The 18,124-nt window shown below is 46.0% G+C and overlaps 1 protein-coding gene across 2 annotated transcripts in view; it reads left to right on the plus strand.

Annotated features, from left to right (window-relative positions):
* rab3da (RAB3D, member RAS oncogene family, a) overlaps window positions 1–18,124 on the plus strand; it is a 70,309-nt gene that overhangs the window by 15,723 nt on the left and 36,462 nt on the right. The window contains exons 1-2 of one of the 2 annotated variants that reach the window (XM_059992050.1): window positions 712–874; window positions 7,349–7,576. In XM_059992050.1, coding sequence (XP_059848033.1) covers window positions 815–874; window positions 7,349–7,576 — 288 coding nt within the window. In that variant the 5' untranslated portion in view covers window positions 712–814. Of the gene's footprint in view, window positions 1–711; window positions 875–7,348; window positions 7,577–18,124 lie in introns of those variants that run through there. The other variant, XM_059992052.1, reaches the window with a different exon arrangement.

Below are 18,124 nucleotides of genomic sequence, written 5' to 3' on the forward strand. Positions count from 1 at the left end.
CCTTACACTAACTCCCTGCCTTCAAGTTTCATCTACTTTGATGAATGGTTGGTGCTGAATTGCCCGTCCCAATAATGGATTAAGTTTTCTGCCAATCACAAACGTAGCATTCGAAAATAATTTCAAGTGCCGGTAATTGGAATGAAGCTTTTAGAAAGTTTACATCCTCAATCGGCATGTTCCCTCTTGGGGGCATAGTTGAGGGGTCTGTGACAGAGTTGGCATCAGTGGTAGGAGGATGGACTTTATTTCTAGTGTTGGCCACTGTGACTGCGACTGCAGTGATGCAGTGTGGCTTTTGCCAGAAAAACTCTTGAATCAGGCTTTCTCTAGACTCTGCAGATGGTGAAGTGAGCCAGCTGGCTGGGAGCCTGTGCTACTGCAGGGTATCAAACCAGTTCTCTACAGCCCAGGTATCAGCAACTGCAGCCCACATGATCAAAGGCCTCAGAAATCTCTCCAGGTAAAACCCATGTGTTATTCCAAGCGACTCAGTCCTGGGTGAGTGTCTGGGTCAGTAGTCCAAAGAGACAAAAGAGACTGCAGATGCCTGCAGTCTGGTGCGACACGTAAAATGCTGGAGGAACTCAACTGGTCAGGAAGCAACTATTGGAGAGAAGGGAACAAAGTTCAAAATTAATGTATTATCTTATTAAATATAGTTCACCACATAGTACCTTGAGATTTATTTTCTTGCAGTAGAAAAGAAAATTACAATGGAATCAAAGAAAATCTACACACCAAGACGGACAAAGAACCAATGTGCAAAAGATGACAAACTGTACAAATACAAAAAATAAAAAATACTGAGAACATGAGTTGTATAGTCCTTGAAATTGGAATCCATAGGTTGTGGAATCAGTTCAGAGTTGAGGTGAGTGAAGTTATCCTCACTGCTTTAGGAGCCTGATTGAAGAGTAGTAACTGTTCCTGATCCTGGTGGTGTGCACTCCAAGGTTCCTGTTCCTCCTTCCCAATAGTCATAGTGAGAGAAGAGGGCATTTCCTGGATGGTGGGCATTCTTGATGGATGTTGGTTTCTTGTGGCAGCACTTGTTGTAGATTGCTCAAATGGTGGGGAGGGCGTTTCCTGTGATGCAGTGGGCTGTATCAAGTAAAGTACTTTTTGAAAGCTTTTCCATTCTTGGTGTTTCCGTACCAGAGAATGATTCAACCAGTTGGCATACTCCACTCTGCATCCATAGATTTGGATGACATGGCAAATCTGTGCAAACTTCTAAGAAAGTAGAGGTGCTTCTTTGTAATGTTACGTGTGCTGGTCCCAGGACAGATCCTCGGATATGATAAAGCCAAGGTATTTATAGTTACTGGCCCTCTCTGCCTCCAATACCCTAATGAGGACTGGCTCATGGACTTCCAGTATCCTCCTTCAAAAGTTGATAATCAGCTTTTTGGTTTTGCTGACTTTGAGACAGGTGTAACAGGGCAGGTAGGAGGCTGGGGAAGGAGAAACGAATGAATCCAGGTAAGAGGGAAAGGTCTCCTACCTTCCCTCTCTCACCTATCCCCTGTCAGCTCATGCTTTTCCCCCTTCCCCTATCCTTTTGTTCTGGCTTATGCCCCCTTCTTTTCCAGTTCTGATGAAGAGTCTCGGATCAAAACATTGACTGTTCCTTTTCCCCCACTGGGACTGCTGAGTTCCTGTGGCTTTTTGGTGTTAGTTCAATATTCTAGTGGGCTGCTTGAATCAGGAATTCATTCCTCTTTTCTGAAAGCAGGAGAAAGTGAGGCTGCTTTTTCCTTCCTGGAGAGAGAGCCAATTTATACTTACAACAAAGGGTTTTCATGAGGTGTTGAGGCGTTGATCAGACAACATTGAGTACTGTGAGCAGTTTAGGGCCACAGTACTCAGAGAGGATGTGGTGCTTTTGGAGAGGGTCCAAGGAGGTTCACAAGTAGAATTCTAGGAATGAAAGGGTTAACTAATGAGTTAACTTTGGCGGCTCTGGGCCTGTATTCACTGGAGTTTAAGTGAATGAGGGGGAATCTCATTGAAACCTGTTGAATATTGAAAGACACGGACAGGTTGTTTCCTACATGGCCAGAGGGCACCGCCTCAGATTACAAAGATATCCCTTTAGAAGAGAGAGGAGGAAGAATTTCTTTAGCTAGAGGGTGATGAATCTGCAGAATTTATTGCCGCAGACCGCTGTGGGGACCAAATCATTGGGTAAGTTTAAAGTGGAGGTTGATGAGCTCTTGATTAGTAAGGGTGTCAAAGGTTATGGGGAGGATAATAAATCGGCCATGATGGAATGGCAGAGCAGGCTTGATGGGTTGAATGGTCTAATCCTGCTCCTATGTCTTATGGTTTTATACGATAAAGGAACAATGTTTGGACATTCAGCTTGTCACATCTGCTGTTCCATTCAGTCATGATAAAATTTTTCCCCAACCCCATTCTCCCCATGACCTTACCGCCCTGAGGCTCTGTGTTTGTGAGTGGGATGTTAGAGCGCTGTGAGCTCAGAGTGGGAACAGTAATGGAGTCCTGGAACCAGGTGGCACAGGAGGCCACGTGGTACATTGTGTTCACGCTAGGTCTGTCATCCCAGAGCCTCTGGAAGTCTTCGCTCTTGTGTTATTCTTTCAGTTGGAGGTTCCTTCAGAAATGCAAGATGGGTAAACATCTGGGACTGCAGTTGCTGGAATCTGGAGTCCTGGAGGGGCTCAGGGAACCGAGCAGCATCTGTGAGAGGAATTTCAGTGAGCGAGGTTTCAGCCTGAAACCCTGAATCAGAACCCCAGCAGAGCTGACACAGACAAAAGTCTTTTTACTGTATCTGGTGCTCCCAGGGCAGCTTCCTCTACATCAGATCTGATGTAGACTGGGGAACAGCTTCATCAAGCACATTCACTCTATCCATGGGCGGGATTTTGCTGAACCATCCATTTTAATTCTGCTTCTCATTCCCAGTCCAGTGTGTTGGTCCATAGCTTCCATGACAAGGCTACTCTCAGGCTGGAGGAGAAACACCTCATACCCTGTTTAGGTAGACTCCAACTTAATGTCATGAACAGTGATTTCTCTAACTTCTGGTAACTCGTCTCCTACTTTCTCTTTTTCCATTCCCCGTTCTGGCTCCCCTCTTACCCCTTCTCTTCTTTGTTACCCACCACCTCCCTCTGGTGCCCCTCTTCCCTTTCTTCCTTGGCCAATTGTCCTCTCCTATCTGATTCATCTTCTTCAGCTTTTTACCTCTTCCACTATGTTGGTGCGTGGCCAAGTGATTAAGACATTCATCTAGTGATCTGAAGGTCGCTAGTTCGAGCCTTGGCTGAGGCAGCGTGTGTGTCCTTGAGCAATGCACTTAACCAAGCTGTATGGGTCCTAATGCCCTTCCCTTGGACAACATCGGTGGTGTGGAGGGGGGAGACTTGCAGCTTGGGCAATTGCTGGTCTTCCATAAAAAAAACCTTGCCTGGGCTTGCACCCTGGAAACTTTCCAAGGCAGAAATCCATGGTCTATCGAGACTAACGGAGGCCTACACACTACACACACCTATCACCTCCCAGCTTCTCACTTCATCCACCCCCTCCCAACACCCAAATACCTTCCCCCTTACCTGGTCTCGCCTATCACCTGCCAGCTTGTACCTCCTCCCCCCACCAACCCCCCACTTTCTTTCTATTCTGGCTTTTTACCCCTTCCTTTCCAATTCTAATGAGTCTCAGCCCAAGACTGCAACAGTTTACAGACAGACAGACAGACATACTTTATTGATCCCGAGGGAAATTGGGTTTCGTTAAAGTCGCACCAACCAAGAATAGTGTAGAAATATAGCAATATAAAACCACAAATAATTAAATAATAAGAAGTAAATTATGCCAAGAGGAAATAAGTCCAGGACCAGGCTTAGGGTGTCAGACACTCCAACGGAGGAATTGTAAAGTTTTATGGCCACAAGCAGGAATGACTTCCTATGACACTCAGTGTTGCATCTCGGTGGAATGAGTCTCTGGCTGAATGTACTCCTGTGCCTAACCAGTACATTATAGAGTGGATGGGAGACATTGTCCAAGATGGCATGCAACTTAGACAGCATCCTCTTTTCAGACACCACCATCAGAGAGTCCAGTTCCACCCCCACAACATCACTGGCCTTACGAATGAGTTTGTTGATTCTGTTGGTGTCTGCTACCCTCAGCCTGCTGCCCCAGCACACAACAGCAAACATGATTGCACTGGCCACCACAGACTCGTAGAACGTCCTCAGCATCGTCCGGCAGATGTTAAAGGACCTCAGTCTCAAGAAGTAGAGACAGCTCTGACCCTTCATTGTAGACAGCCTCAGTGTTCTTTGACCAGTCCAGTTTATTGTCAATTCGTATCCCCAGGTATTTGTAATCCTCCACCATGTCCACACTGACCCCTTGGATGGAAACAGGGGTCACCGGTGCCTTAGCCCTCCTCAGGTCCATCACCAGCTCCTTAGTCTTTTTCACATTAAGCTGCAGATGATTCTGCTCACACCAAGTGACAAAGTTGCCCACTGTAGCCCTGTACTCAGCCTCATCTCCCTTGCTGATGCATCCAACTATGGTAGAGTCATCAGAAAGCTTCTGAAGATGGCAAGACTCTATGCTGTAGTTGAAGTCCGAGGTGTAGATGGTGAAGAGAAAGGGAGACAGGATAGTCCCCTGTGGAGCCCCTGCCATAGATGCTGCCTGATCTGCTGAGTTCCCCTAGCTTTTTGTGTGTATTGCTCTGGATTTCCAGTATCTGCTAAATCGTTTGTGTTTTATGACATGTCCTTTTTTCTGGTAGATTTTGTCTGCTTTGCTAGATGGTGCAGAGGGGTTGATGGCTAGCATGGAAAGGGTGGGCAGAATGGTCTGTTTTTCTGTCTTCTGCTTCACCGTCTCTTCAACTGATAATTTGTTGGGTACAGTAGCCCACTGCTTTTTAATTATTCTCTAGGCCTGATAGTATTTCCTACAGTCACTCGAATCTGCATCCACGGCGTGACCGGTCTCTCCTGTTTCGTGGCGAGGCTTTGAGCACCTTCACTACATCTCCCCATAACCTTCTCAACTCCGAGACTCGTGGGCAGGGCTTCCCAACCTGATGTGTATGGTTAAGGGTAGGGGTCCTTTGCCTAATGATGGTTGGGAACCCCTGCCCTCAGGTGACACAGAGACATAGCTCCTCACCTGTCTGGTGACTGAGGTTCAATGCTGACCACTGTGGGGCACAGCTGCAAGAGACAACGGGGCAAAGATTTCCATCTCTTTACCCCTTCAGATGCTGAGTTCCAGTTTCCCATCACTCATTGAGTGAAATAACTCTTTCCTGAAATCTAATTCTTAAGTTTATCCCCCTGAATCACTGATCTTTCAATTAAGGTCAGTATCCCCTGTCTTATCCTTTGGTAATTTTATGCATCTCAGTTAAATCTCCTTTTAGCTACATTCTAATTTTGTTTAGAGACACAATAGGAGGCTCTTCTGATCCAACGAGCCCACACCATCGAATTACACCCATGTGACCAAATAATCTACTCACCCATAGGCCTTTGGGATGTGGGAGGGAACTGGAGCACCCGGAGGAAACTCACGCGGTCATGGGGAGAATGTACAAACTCCTTACAGGCAGCAGTGGAATTGAACCCAGGTCACTGGTGCTGTAATGGCGTCATGCTAACTGCTGTGCTAGCGTATTTTGTTCCAAAGAAAACTACCTGAGCCCAGAGTCGATCTGACCGTTTAAGAAACACACACAAAATACCGGAGGAACTCAGCAGGCCAGGCAGCATCTATGGAAAAGAGTACAGACGGCGTTTCGGGCCGACACTCTTCAGCAGGACTGGAGAAAAAAAGATGGGGAGTAGATTTAAGAGGTGGGGAGAGGGGAGAGAGAAACACAAGGTGACAGGTGAAACCAGGAGGGGGAGGGATATGAAGAGCTGGGAGGTTGATCAGTGAGAGAGTCACAGGTCTGGAGAAGGGAGAGTCTAATCGTAGAGGGCTGAAGGTCATGGAAGAAAGAAAAGCGGGAGGGTGGTCTTGTGCCTGCTCTGGATCTTCAGCCCTCCTCCTCTTCCTGGACACCCCGCTCTGGTCTTCAGCCAGCCAGCCATCCTTCAGCCATCCTCCCCTTCCCCAGCCCTGTATCTCTCCCACCAATCAACTCCTCAGCTTTTCACTTCACCCCTCCCCCTCCTGGTTTCACTTGTCACCTTGTGCTTCTCCCTCACCTTTTAAATCTACTCCTCATCTCTTTCTCCTCTAGTCCTGCTGAAGGGTCTCGGCCCGAAACGTCGACTCTACTCTCCATAGGTGCTGCCTGGCCTGCTGAGTTCCTCCAGCATTTTGTGTGCGTTGCGTGGATTTGTAGCATCTGCAGATTTCGTTTGTTTGAGAACATTTAAGAAGTCGGTTCAATAGTCTTCCAATGAAGCTGTCCTTCAGCCCGGCAGCACGCGCTCCCTATCATATCTTCTGCCTGATTGGTGGAGGTTGGGGGATGGGGTGGGGGGGGGGGGGAAGGAAGAGAGAATCTTGCTTTCATTGTACTGTCAAAGCCGATGTTCTCTTGCAAAGTGTCAATGACACTCACATTTCCTCTTTCAGCAATGCCCTTGTGAAATCTTTGTAGAGTTATTATACAGGATTCAGACCCTTAGACCGCAGACTCAAAGACAACATCCATCCCATTGTTATAATGCTATTGAATGGTTCCCTAGGGTGGGAAGATGGACTCCTGACCTCGCACCCTACCTTGTTATGAACTCGCACCTTATTGTCCATCTTCGCTGCACTTTCTCTGAAGTTTTTGCACTTTACTCTGCATTTGTTAAATTTTTAAAGTTGCTCTACCTCAATGCACCGTGTAATGATTCGATCTGTATGAACAGTACGTAAGACAAGCTTGTCACTGTACCTCGGTACACCTGACTAACTCCATTTGGGAAAGGGGCAGCTCGGCAGTGTAATGCTATAACAGTGCCAGTGACTCAGGTTCAACTCTCCCCCACTGGCTATAGGAAGTTTGTATGTTCTGCCTGTGACTGCAAGGGTTTCCTCTGGGTGTTCTGGTTTCCTCCCACATTCCAAAGGTATCCAGGTTAGTAGGTTAATTGGTCACGTGGGTGCATTTGGGTGTTGCGGACTCCTTGAGCCTGTGCTGTATCTCTAAATTTAAAAAAAATTCCAGTCTCTTTCCTCCCAAATCTCTCGTGGTAGTTTCATGACAACTCTCAGCCGGTTTTGGTGTCTTGCAGCCATACTTTTAGTGATTACGGCTTGGCAGAGAGTGTGGCCCCTTTCGCAGTGCAGGCCTACTGCCTGATGGCGTGGTCTGAGCCGTTTCCTTTTCCCGTTGCAGATGGCCTCTGCGAACGACACCAGACAGGTGCAGAAGGATGCAGCAGACCAGAACTTCGACTACATGTTCAAGCTGCTGATCATCGGGAACAGCAGCGTGGGCAAGACCTCGTTTCTCTTCCGGTATGCGGACGACTCCTTCACGTCTGCCTTCGTCAGCACTGTCGGCATCGACTTCAAGGTGAAGACAGTGTACCGAAACGAGAAGAGGGTAAAACTTCAGATATGGGTACGTGCTCTACACGCTCGATCCTTTTCGCCTTTTCTTTCTGTCTCTCAAGGAGGAGTTGAGCATGAATTGGGAAGGGGCTGCTATTGTTCGGAGGTAGTGGCAGAGAGAGGACGGTAGGTGGGTGGGAGGCATAGGGGAGACGATGGCCATTTGAGAGGGAGTGGAAGTAAGTAAATGGGGCCTCCTTTTAATTCTTCTCTGAAAGACATTACTTAGAGTGGCTCGGCAAATCTTCTGTGTTGCACGTGGAGTTCAGGATGGGGAGATCATTCTGATGTGTCTTAAAGTGCAGAGTTCTGGACCCTGGAGTGAGTGCGGAGGGGGAACTGGAGGAAAGAGTGTGAAAATAGGAAATGGTGGTTGCAGGATATATCTTGTGGTCAGGTGCTCATATTTCCCTACAACATAGAAAGGAGTTGTCTGGCCCCTCAGGGCAATGCTGACCCCTACACCATGCTCTCTCACAATGCCCTTCCATCCCTAATCCTCCTTTCTCAGCAATTCACAGCAGCGGATTAACCCAACATCCCTGGATGTAGGAGGAAACGAGTGCACTCGGGGTGGGAAAACTTACCTGATCACGGAGCGTCTGCGCTCTGTCAGGGTCAGGGTCAGGCCTAGGTCACTCCGCCACCACAAACATCCGAACAGCTTTCCAATTTTAGGTTTCTCGTCTATAGTGGACCTTGCCGACTAGAGTAAAAGTACTGTAGGCGCAGACGGTTCAGTAATCCAGTCACTCTACCCTGTGTTTCATTCTCCCCCAGGATGTAGTATTAACTGGTAGAGAGAGTGTCACCCGATCCCTGCAGCCTGCCCCACCATTCTGCTGAAGTTCTTGGGTGGTGAATGCTGTGTTTAACAGTTGTTATGAGCCCAGAGCACACAGGCCACTATGAGAGGCATTTTAAATATTTTGGATAATACTAATGTTGGTGCAATTCGGTAAAATCAATGGAGCCCCACAGATACACCCAGAAAGCAAATTGTTCACTGCCCGTATTGAATTATTGGCTGTGTGTGAATCTGGGGCTGAGTCACTCTTAGACACACAAAGCCTGCCGTTTGTGCAGGGAGGGTGGAGGAACTTGTTTCCTGTATGGAGGAGGATTCCACTCCCGGGGAGGCACAGCAGTGCCGTGGGTAGAGCCGCAGCCCCAGAGGCTCCGCTTCCAGCCTGATGTCTGTGGAGTTTGCATGCTCTTCTTGTGACTGTGCTGGTTTCTGTCCTCCCTCCTCCCAAAGGCGTGCAGGCTGAGTAGATCAATTAACCACTGTAAATTACTCATAGTTCAAATGGGTAGGACAATTTAAATTTAATTATTTAGAGAAACAGCACCGTAACAGCTCACAAGCTTGCTCCGCCCAATGACACCCCCGTGGCCAATAACCTACTCACACGTACATCTTTGGAATGTGGGAGAGAACTGGAGCACCTGGAAGAAACCCACATGGTCAGGGAAGAATGCACAAACTCCTCCTGGACAGCGGCAGAACTGAACCTGGGTTTCTGGCACTGTAGCAGCATTACACTAACTGCTGTGTTGAGCAGATTGGGGAGAGCAGGTTACTGGGAAAATTGGTGGGGAATAGGACTGAACTGGCATAAATTTGATGGATCAAATTACCTCTTCTTTGTTGTAAGGAAGAAAATAGAAATAGATCTGATGCACCATCAATAACTCACTCTGAGATGTAAAGGTGAGATATCAGCTTTTATTGACTGGAAGAAAGAACCAGCAGTGAGTGACCACCATACTACATCCTGGAGACTGAGAGGCCGGGCTCAGGCCTTGATCGCCTTTATACTGGGGTCTGTGGGAGGAGCCACAGGAGCAGTCAGCGGGGGGCGTGTCCAGACAGGTATATGTAGTTCACCACAAGATCAGGTGGCAAGGAGGTCAAAATTTAAATGAAGCCGTTCCATTTTCCCGATTCAGGACTTGCTGTGAAGCCAGTAGCGTTGGCACTGTGCCTGATTTGGCAAGAGTGCTTTGTATTGAAGGGCTTGGTTCCAGCAAGATGTGGCTTGTACGCTAATCACAGCGCTGATGCAGCAAAGGAACTGGGGTGGTGGTGCCTGAACAGGGCAATCTGTTGGATCAGTGAGAAAGCTGGGAGTTGCTTATCCACCACCCAGGTGTCCCTGTTCAAATTCACATTCAAGTTTACTGGTGTGTGTGTGTGTGTGTGTGTGTGTGTGTGTGTGTGTGTGTGTGTGTGTGTGTTTCTGTGTGTGTGTGTGTGTGAGTGTGTGTGTGTGTGTGTGTGTGTGTGTGTGTGTGTGTGTGTGTGTGTGTGTGTGTGTGTGTGTGTGTGTGTGTGAATGTGTGTGTGTGTGTGTGTGTGTGTGAATGTGTGTGTGTGTATTGAGGCCATGACCACCCAGCGTCAGTGGCTGGGGCACGTGATAAGGATGCCCCCACGTCAGCTGCCCCGCAGAGTGTTACACGGCCAGCTGCATCACGGTCGACACTCAGCTGGAGGGCTGAAGAAGTGCCATAAGGATCAGATGAAGAATGCTTTAAGGAAGTGCAAGATCAGACCTGAGGACCTGGAGGATATTGCTGCTGACCGTATCGCTTGGCGACAGCTGTGTAGGGATGGGGTTTGTATTCTGGAGATGGAAAGAGCAACCAGAAGACAGCAGAAGAGAGCCAGGAGAAATGCAGCCATGGTTGCCATCACTACCACCACCACTAGCACATGTACATGTCCCACCTGCAGTAGAACTTGTGGGTCCAGGATAGGTCTGTATAGTCATCAAAGATCTCACCGTTAAAGGAGTGGGCGTCGTCATCAGATTTCGATGGGCAACCGAAGAAGAAGTGTGTATGTGCGTGTGTAAAGAGATAGATATAGATATAGGTAAATAGATACAGATATAACCAAATGAGACAATGTTTCTCTGGACCACAGTGCACCCACAATACATTGGTCACACACCATATATAAAGTATTACCATAACTGAGTTAAGTATAATTCAGAATAGGTGTGAAATGTGCAGCATTGGTAAACAGTACAGCAAGCTGTTCATTGTCCTTGTGACAAGGCACTGATGCTGGCTGGGTATTCGTTAGTCTCGCAGCCTGAGGGACGAGGCTCTTGGCCAGCCTGGCAGTCTTGATCCTGATGCTCCTGTCCCTCGTAGTGAGTGAAGGAGATTGTGGGATGGGTGGTAAGGATCCTCAGTAATACTTCAGGCCCTTTGTGTACAAACACCACTCCTGGTAAACGTCACACAAGGGGGGCCCTGATGACCCTCTTGGAAGCTTTTACTATCCTTCGCTGGTGGCTGTTGCTGAGTCTCTCCAGAGCTCTGTACAAGTGCAGAAAGACATTCCTCTACATGTATCCTTATGTTAGAAAGGATAATATATCATCTTTCTTCCTGTTCACAGCAACAATTGTACATTGGCCTTCACCATGTATGCACGCACGTCAGTTTGAGGTAGTGGAGGAGTTTGGCTATTGTAACCTCCCCTGTGCTATCTTTTCATGTCAGAAACCAGAAAATCAATAATAGGTTAGTTTTCATCCAAGAAAACTCGGACAGCAGCACTCTCTTGTTAATGGCATGAAATTTATCTGATCAGATTTTGAAAATGTAGCCACACAGAGTGAAGCCTACTTCCATTTCCCTTTCAATTTTTAATGCAGCAAGACCAAGGTATTTTCCTGGATTCAATTAGTACACTGAGTTGCAGCTCAGATTTAGTTGCCTTTCAATTTTTTTTTTGTTTCTCAGTTGGTAATAATGGGAGTTAGGGGTCAGATTAGGGTTTAGGAACAATAATGTGGGGGAGTTAGAGGTCAGGCCGGGCTATAAAACTCCACTCCGCCTTTGGAGGCCAGCAACATGGACGTGGGGCATCTGTGGTTGGATGTTGGACCAGCAGAGAGTGGATGAGGGATTCCCCAGGTCAGTGAGTTGTCGATGGGGGGGGGGGGGGGGGTTGGAGGAATGAGGTCCGAGGTCTGGGTTTGTGAATTGATGAGTCTGGAGTTTGAGGCCTAGTGTTCAGAATCCTGTCATCAGCCAGTCTAGAGTTTGAGACCGAGTCCTAGGATGTACACCTGGAAGGTCACAGCCCAGTGTCTGTAGGCCTGGGTCCACTGGAGGCTTGTCCAGGGGTTAAATGACTGCATCTGTGCATGAGTGGGAGGACAGAATCGGGCTTGTTTTGCTGTTGCTTTGTCATTTCTTCTGTTCTGCTGAGCATTGTGGGCGCAGGAATGTGTGGCGACACAAGCTCCCCCAGCGCATCCTCAGGTGAGTCGGTTGTTAATGCAAAAGACGTACGTATTACTGTATGTTTCGATGTATAGGTGATAAACAAAATTAAATCATGAGTATTGGAAAATCCAGTAATCCTCAGATCTTTATGCTGGCTGTCTCCCCTCCTACATTCCTCATGCAGGGTCTTGACCTGAAATGCCGACTGTCCCTTTGCCTCCTCAGATGCTGCCTGACATTCTGAGTTCCTTCAGCAGTTACTTCACATTATCAATGCATTGGTTTGAGATTTTAAAAATATAATCACCGCATGTCATTACCCAAACACTGATCGACAGCATTCCTGGCATCAACAATTGGATGTGATCCCGAATTGGAAAATACTGGAATAAATTGCTCTCACTAATCTTTTGATGTGTTGATAGCTTCTTTTTGCTCCAGATCCCAGCATCTGCAGACTCTTGTCGCCATGGCGATGTTCATGATGCATGAAAGTGCTATTGCCAGTATTAGGACAGTAACTATGACAATTATAATAACTCGTCTGATCTTAATCTGCCCAGGCTTTCCACTCTGGGCACGTTTTGAGTTTTTGTTGCGTAAACCTACCCCACTGGTCATTCCACCATTACCCATGTCCATGCTTCGTGGCTCTGCCTTTCAAAGCCAATCGTCTAGTGATAACATTCTGCGATTATTGAAAAAACCTTAATCCCTCACGTAAGATTCTTGAAAACTAAAGCAATAACTTGCAAGGAAAATACCAAGAGAATTCTTTCAACGCCTTGTTTAACTCTTTGTGGCAGTTGGTAAAATTCCCTCTTGTACGGGTGCAATTCTACACTGCCACCATCGAGAGCATCCTCACGTCAGCCATTACTGTCTGGTTTGGTGCAGTGTGTGAAAACGGCAGCGAACTGTCAGGTCTGCAGTCTACCACCACTGCAGGACTTGTATGAATCCGGAATGAGGAAGCAGTCTCGTTACAGACTCTACCAAGCCAGCAAACTACCTTTTCCAAAAGCTCCCACTGGAAAGCACTACACCACTGTTAAAACAAAATCTTCGCACCATCCTAAAAGTTTCTTACCCGGGCAGTTAATCTGATCAACCATTCTAGGATGACCTCATACACGTTGGTCATACATGTTGCTGAATATTTCCCTGAAGAAGGGTCTTGGCCCAAAAAGGCCGGCTGTTTGCTCTTGTCCATAGGTGCTGTTTGTCCTGTTGAATTCCTCCATCATTTTGTGTGTGTGCTTTGCTTTGGGTTTCCAGCATCTGCAGGTTTTCGCTTAATCCTGATACAGGTGTCCCCCGTCTTTCTAACCTTCGCTTTATGACAACTCGCTGTTACGAAAGACCTAAATTAGTACCTGTTTTCGCTAACCAAAGAGGATTTTCACTTCTATGAAAACAGACACCCGCTTTATACGTGTGTTTACCCTGAGAAAGACTACAATGACTGTGAAGCCTTGTGCGGGCAGTTGTTAGCGCATACGTGTATGTGCGTAAGCGTATGTGTACGTATACGTGTACGTGCACATGCGTGTACATGGCGATTTTTTTTTCTCCAAATTGATTTTGGTTCACTGTCTTTCCGATTTTGATAAGTTGAAACTCCACCATACCTGCAATATTTCTACTTTATATAGGGTGTATATTTATCATATAATTCCTGCTTTTATTATATGTTAGTGTTATTTTAGGTTTTATGTGTTATTTGGTATGATTTGGTAGGTTATTTTTTGGGTCTGGGAACGTTCAAAAATTTTTCCCATATAAATTGATGGTAATTGCTTCTTCGCTTTACGACATTTTGGTTTACAAACAGTTTCACAGGAACTCTGTATCTTGGGATTGTAGGGGAAACCTGTAGTTTCTTTTTCCCGAGGATTTAGTCCCAGCAGTATCTTGATGATACAGGGAATTGCAGATGCTGGAACCCGAGGTAGAACACAAACTACTGGAGGAACTCAGCAGGTTGAGGAGCATCTGTAGAGGGAAGTAGACAGTCAACATTTCGGGCTGAGATGAAGGTTTATTTGTTCTTGGAGTGTGTTTATCAGTTGTTGAAGTTCCAGGGAGAGTTCAAAGTCAAAGTAAATACATTATTATCAAAGTGTGTCTATGCCTATGTCACCGTATGCCACAGAACCCTGAGATTCATTTTCTTGCAGACATTTACAGGAAAATAAAGAAATATAATAAATTTATGGAAAAACTACACATAACAAAGACTGATGAACATCCAATGTGCAAAAAATGACACATTGTTTGAATAATAGATTTAAAAAAGTAAGTAAAACTGAGAGCATCAGTTGTAAGTAAGCTAAAGGTTGTGGAGTTGGTCCTGCGTCGATGTGGGGGATGTTATCCATGCCGGTTCTAGAGCCTGAAGTGAAAGTAAGTTCAAATGAAGCTTGGCATGGCTGAGGACAACGAGATTGCGGTGATGTCCACTCTGCGCAAAACAACACATTGGCAGTTCAATTACTAAAAACACAATGGCTGCATTTGAAATAACCGGAGTTATTTAGAGTGACATGTAAGTCAGAACTGAATTATAAACAAACAGCTCTAAAATTAAAAGAAACAGTACCTGCCCCATTCAAGCGCTGCACATGCCCATGTTATAAAATACAATGATTCATATTAAATAGCATCAAGAATTATGCCCATGTGTTGTACTTGGAGATTGTCCATATTCCTTATGGTCTATGGGTGGGGGGCATAGTTCAGTTGCATGCAGCCTTGGGGAGAAAGCTGTTTCTCAGTCTGGATGTCCGTACAGAGATGTTTCTGTATCTCCTGCTGGATGCTAGGAGGTCGAACAGGTGATTACTGGGGTGGGACGAGTTCTTCATGAATTTGTGAGCCTGCCATAGACATTGTGAGTTGTGGATGGTTTCCATTCTGGTAGTTGTGTCTCAGTGATATACTGTGCAGTCCTGATCCCTCATTGCGGTGCTTTTTGGTCGATTTCTCGCCACTAGTGTACCACACTGTCATGCAGATGGTTAGTATGGCCCCATATCCTTAATGATGGGTTAATTTTGAAGTGACAGTTGGCACCCACCTTACTCACACCTTTAATGATTTTGCACACTCCAATCATATTTCCTCTCATTCTAGGTACACTCAGGCTAAAAATATTTATTTCTTTTTCAATCCTTCTTCATAGCTCATACCTTGCAGACTCTGGAATGAGTCTAGTCACCCTTCTCTGAACTCTCTCCAATGTCTTCATATCTGTCACACAATATGGGGGCCTGTATTGTACAGAGTACTCAAGGAGTGGCTTCACAAGAGCATTATAGAACTTAAGGAGAACATCTCTAGACTTGAACTCCACTGAACACATTATATAGCCCAACATTCTATTAGCCTTCCTAAATGCTTCTGTGCATTATCTAGATGTTAACAGTGAGAGGTCTACCAGGATGCCCAAATTCCACTTTCTCCCTCAAGACTCCCATTGTATATTTATATCTAATATTTCTCCTTCCTGTATGTAATATCTTACATTTACGTACATTAAATTTCACCTGCCATTTATCTGCCCACATCTGGACTTTGGTTAGATGTAATTGAATCGATTCTGCTACCCAAATGCTATCAGCACCTCCCCGTGATTTTCTGTCATGGGCGAACTTAGCAAGTTCATTTGTTACGTGCTTATCCAAGTCATTAATGTAAATTAACAATAGCAACAGGCACAAAACTGATCCCTGCGGAACCCCACTTTGATCATCTTCTACCCACGACAATGATCTACTCACCGTAACTCACCAAGATTCTGTTTCTGTGACAATTCCGCACTCATTCGAGCACCTTATGCTGAAACTGCCTCCTGTAATTTGATTGTTAACCTCTCGTGGGGCTTCTTGTCAAAAGCCTTCCACATCTGACTGAGATCTTTCCTTTAGAGTCAGTGGTGGACCTAACGCCTTTCCACATGCGTTGGGGGTTGGTGGCTATTTTTAAAGTGGGTCTCTATCTGCTGTTTGTATCTGCACTTGGCACTTTTAATTTTTCTTTTAAGAATTAAACCTGGCTTCGCTTTGTGCTGCAGTGTCGCCGGATCTGGAAGCAGCACCCTGAGCCCTGAGTAGATCCTGGACTCTTCTTTTCCATGGCTTCCGATTCGGGAGTACCTGAATGTTTTATTGTTGGTGACTCAGTACCTGACATAGTGCGCGACTGTGGTGGTGTATTCCTCCAGGTCAGTTCTCAAATCATGCATTCCGGTCTGTGTTCTCGAAGCAGGCCTGCAGCTGTGAGAAAGCTCCCTGAGGACATCCTATCACTGATTGGTAAGTAGATAAGAGCTGGGCGGAGTGAGACACCTTTACAAAGAACACAAGAATATCTGCAGATGCTGGAAATCCAAAGTGTCACACACAAAATGCTGGAGGAACTCAGCAGGCCAGGCAGCATCTATGGAAAAAAGTCCAGTCGACGTTTCGGGCCGAGATTCTTCAGCACTGCAAAACCAGACAGAGAACGCATCAGAATAAAAAAGTGGCGGGAAGGGAAGGAGGATAGCTAGCAGGTGATTGGTAAAGCCAGGTGGGTTGGAAAGATGAAGGGCCGGAGATTCCGATATTCTTGCTGTCAGGTTGGAGGCTCCCCAGATGAAATATTCGGTGTTGCTCCTCCACCCTCAGGGTGGCCTCATTGTGGCACAAGCTTTACACTCCACTCCCTTCGTCTTGTGCCAATGGGGTAGGACAGATTTTAGGTTCACTGTGTGCTTGCTAACTTGGAAGACTTTGCTGCAGTTAAGTAAAATCCAGGTGTGAGCGAAGTAATTTGGATAACTTTGCTTAGTGGAAAGAACACTGTGACAATCGTATCTCTTTCCAAAGCTATTTGGATAGTGAACAAACTCAAGAGAAATTTACATAGATCCAATGTAGAAAGAGGTCATTCAACCCATCAGATCTGTGCTGGCTCATAGAGCAATCCCATTATGCCAGTTATATCCCATGAAATCTGTCCTCCCCACTTTCTGATCTCCCCCCCCCACACACACACACACACACTTACCACACATCTGCACACCAAGAACTATACACAGTGGCCATTTCTTCTACCAGTGTTGGGATGTGGGTCTCTTTGGGATATGGAAAGAGGCTAGTACTTGGGAAGAGAATCAAAGTTAGCATTTAGGCCATTGGCCCACCAGACTCTTGTTCCACGGATGTTGCCCAACCTGCTAAGTATTTCCATCTCAGAAGTTTAAAATAAACCAAACTGCAGATGTTTGAAAGCTGAAGTCATTTTGGAAGGTCAAATTTGAAGCCAGAATACAGGGTTAGTGGCAGGATTCTCAGCAGTGTGGAGGAATAGAGGGATCTTGGGGTCCAGGTCCAAGTTGTGCAAGTTGATAGAGTTTTAAATTGGCCTTCAGTAGTTGGGGGATTGAGTTCAAGAGCAGTGAGGTATAACGTTGCAGCTCTGGTTAGACCACATCTGGAATGTTGTGTCATTGCTGGTCGCCTCATTATAGGAAGGCTGTGGAGGGTTTAGAGATGGTAAAGGGATTTACCAGGATGCTGTCTGGATCAGAGAGCATGTCTTATGAGGATAGGGTGAGTGAGCTTCACTTTGGAGTGAAGAAACATGAGGGGTGACTTGATAAAGGTATACAAGATGATAGGAGATATAGAATGAATGGATAACCAGATACTTTTGCCCAGGGTGGAAATGGTTAATACAAGGAGGCTTAATTTTAAGGTGACAGTAGAGGGGGATGTTAAAGGTAAGTTTTTTTTGCACAGAATGGTAGGTGCATGGAATGCACTGCCGGGGTGGTGGTAGAGGCAGATACATAAGGGGCATTTCAGAAACTCTTAGATAGTCACATAGATGATAGAAAAATGGAGAACTGTGTGGGAGGGAAGGGTTAGATTGATCTTAGAGTAAGTTATAAGGTTGGCACAACATTGTGGGCTGAAGGACCTGTATCGGACTGTAATGTTCCATGAAATAATAGCAGAATTCTCCACAGGTCATCCAGCATCTGTGGTAAAAGAAGCAGTGTTAATAGTTTGGATTGAATATCTCTTATCATTTAATTGCTGCTCTTTCCACAGAGGCTGCCTGATCCACCATTGGAATTCCTTTAATTTAGCAAACCCATCTGCCTAAGGGATAGTCAGGATGCAGAATAAATTCCAGAAATAAAACCACAAAATGCTGGAAAATCTCAGCAGGTCAGAGCTTTCATGGAAAGGAAAGCACTTCTTAGTGATTCAAACATTGAAAGTCCATTTAGTATTAAAGAATGTGTAAATTATAC

Source organism: Hypanus sabinus, chromosome 16, assembly GCF_030144855.1.
Source record: "Hypanus sabinus isolate sHypSab1 chromosome 16, sHypSab1.hap1, whole genome shotgun sequence".
Lineage (NCBI taxonomy): Eukaryota > Metazoa > Chordata > Chondrichthyes > Myliobatiformes > Dasyatidae > Hypanus > Hypanus sabinus.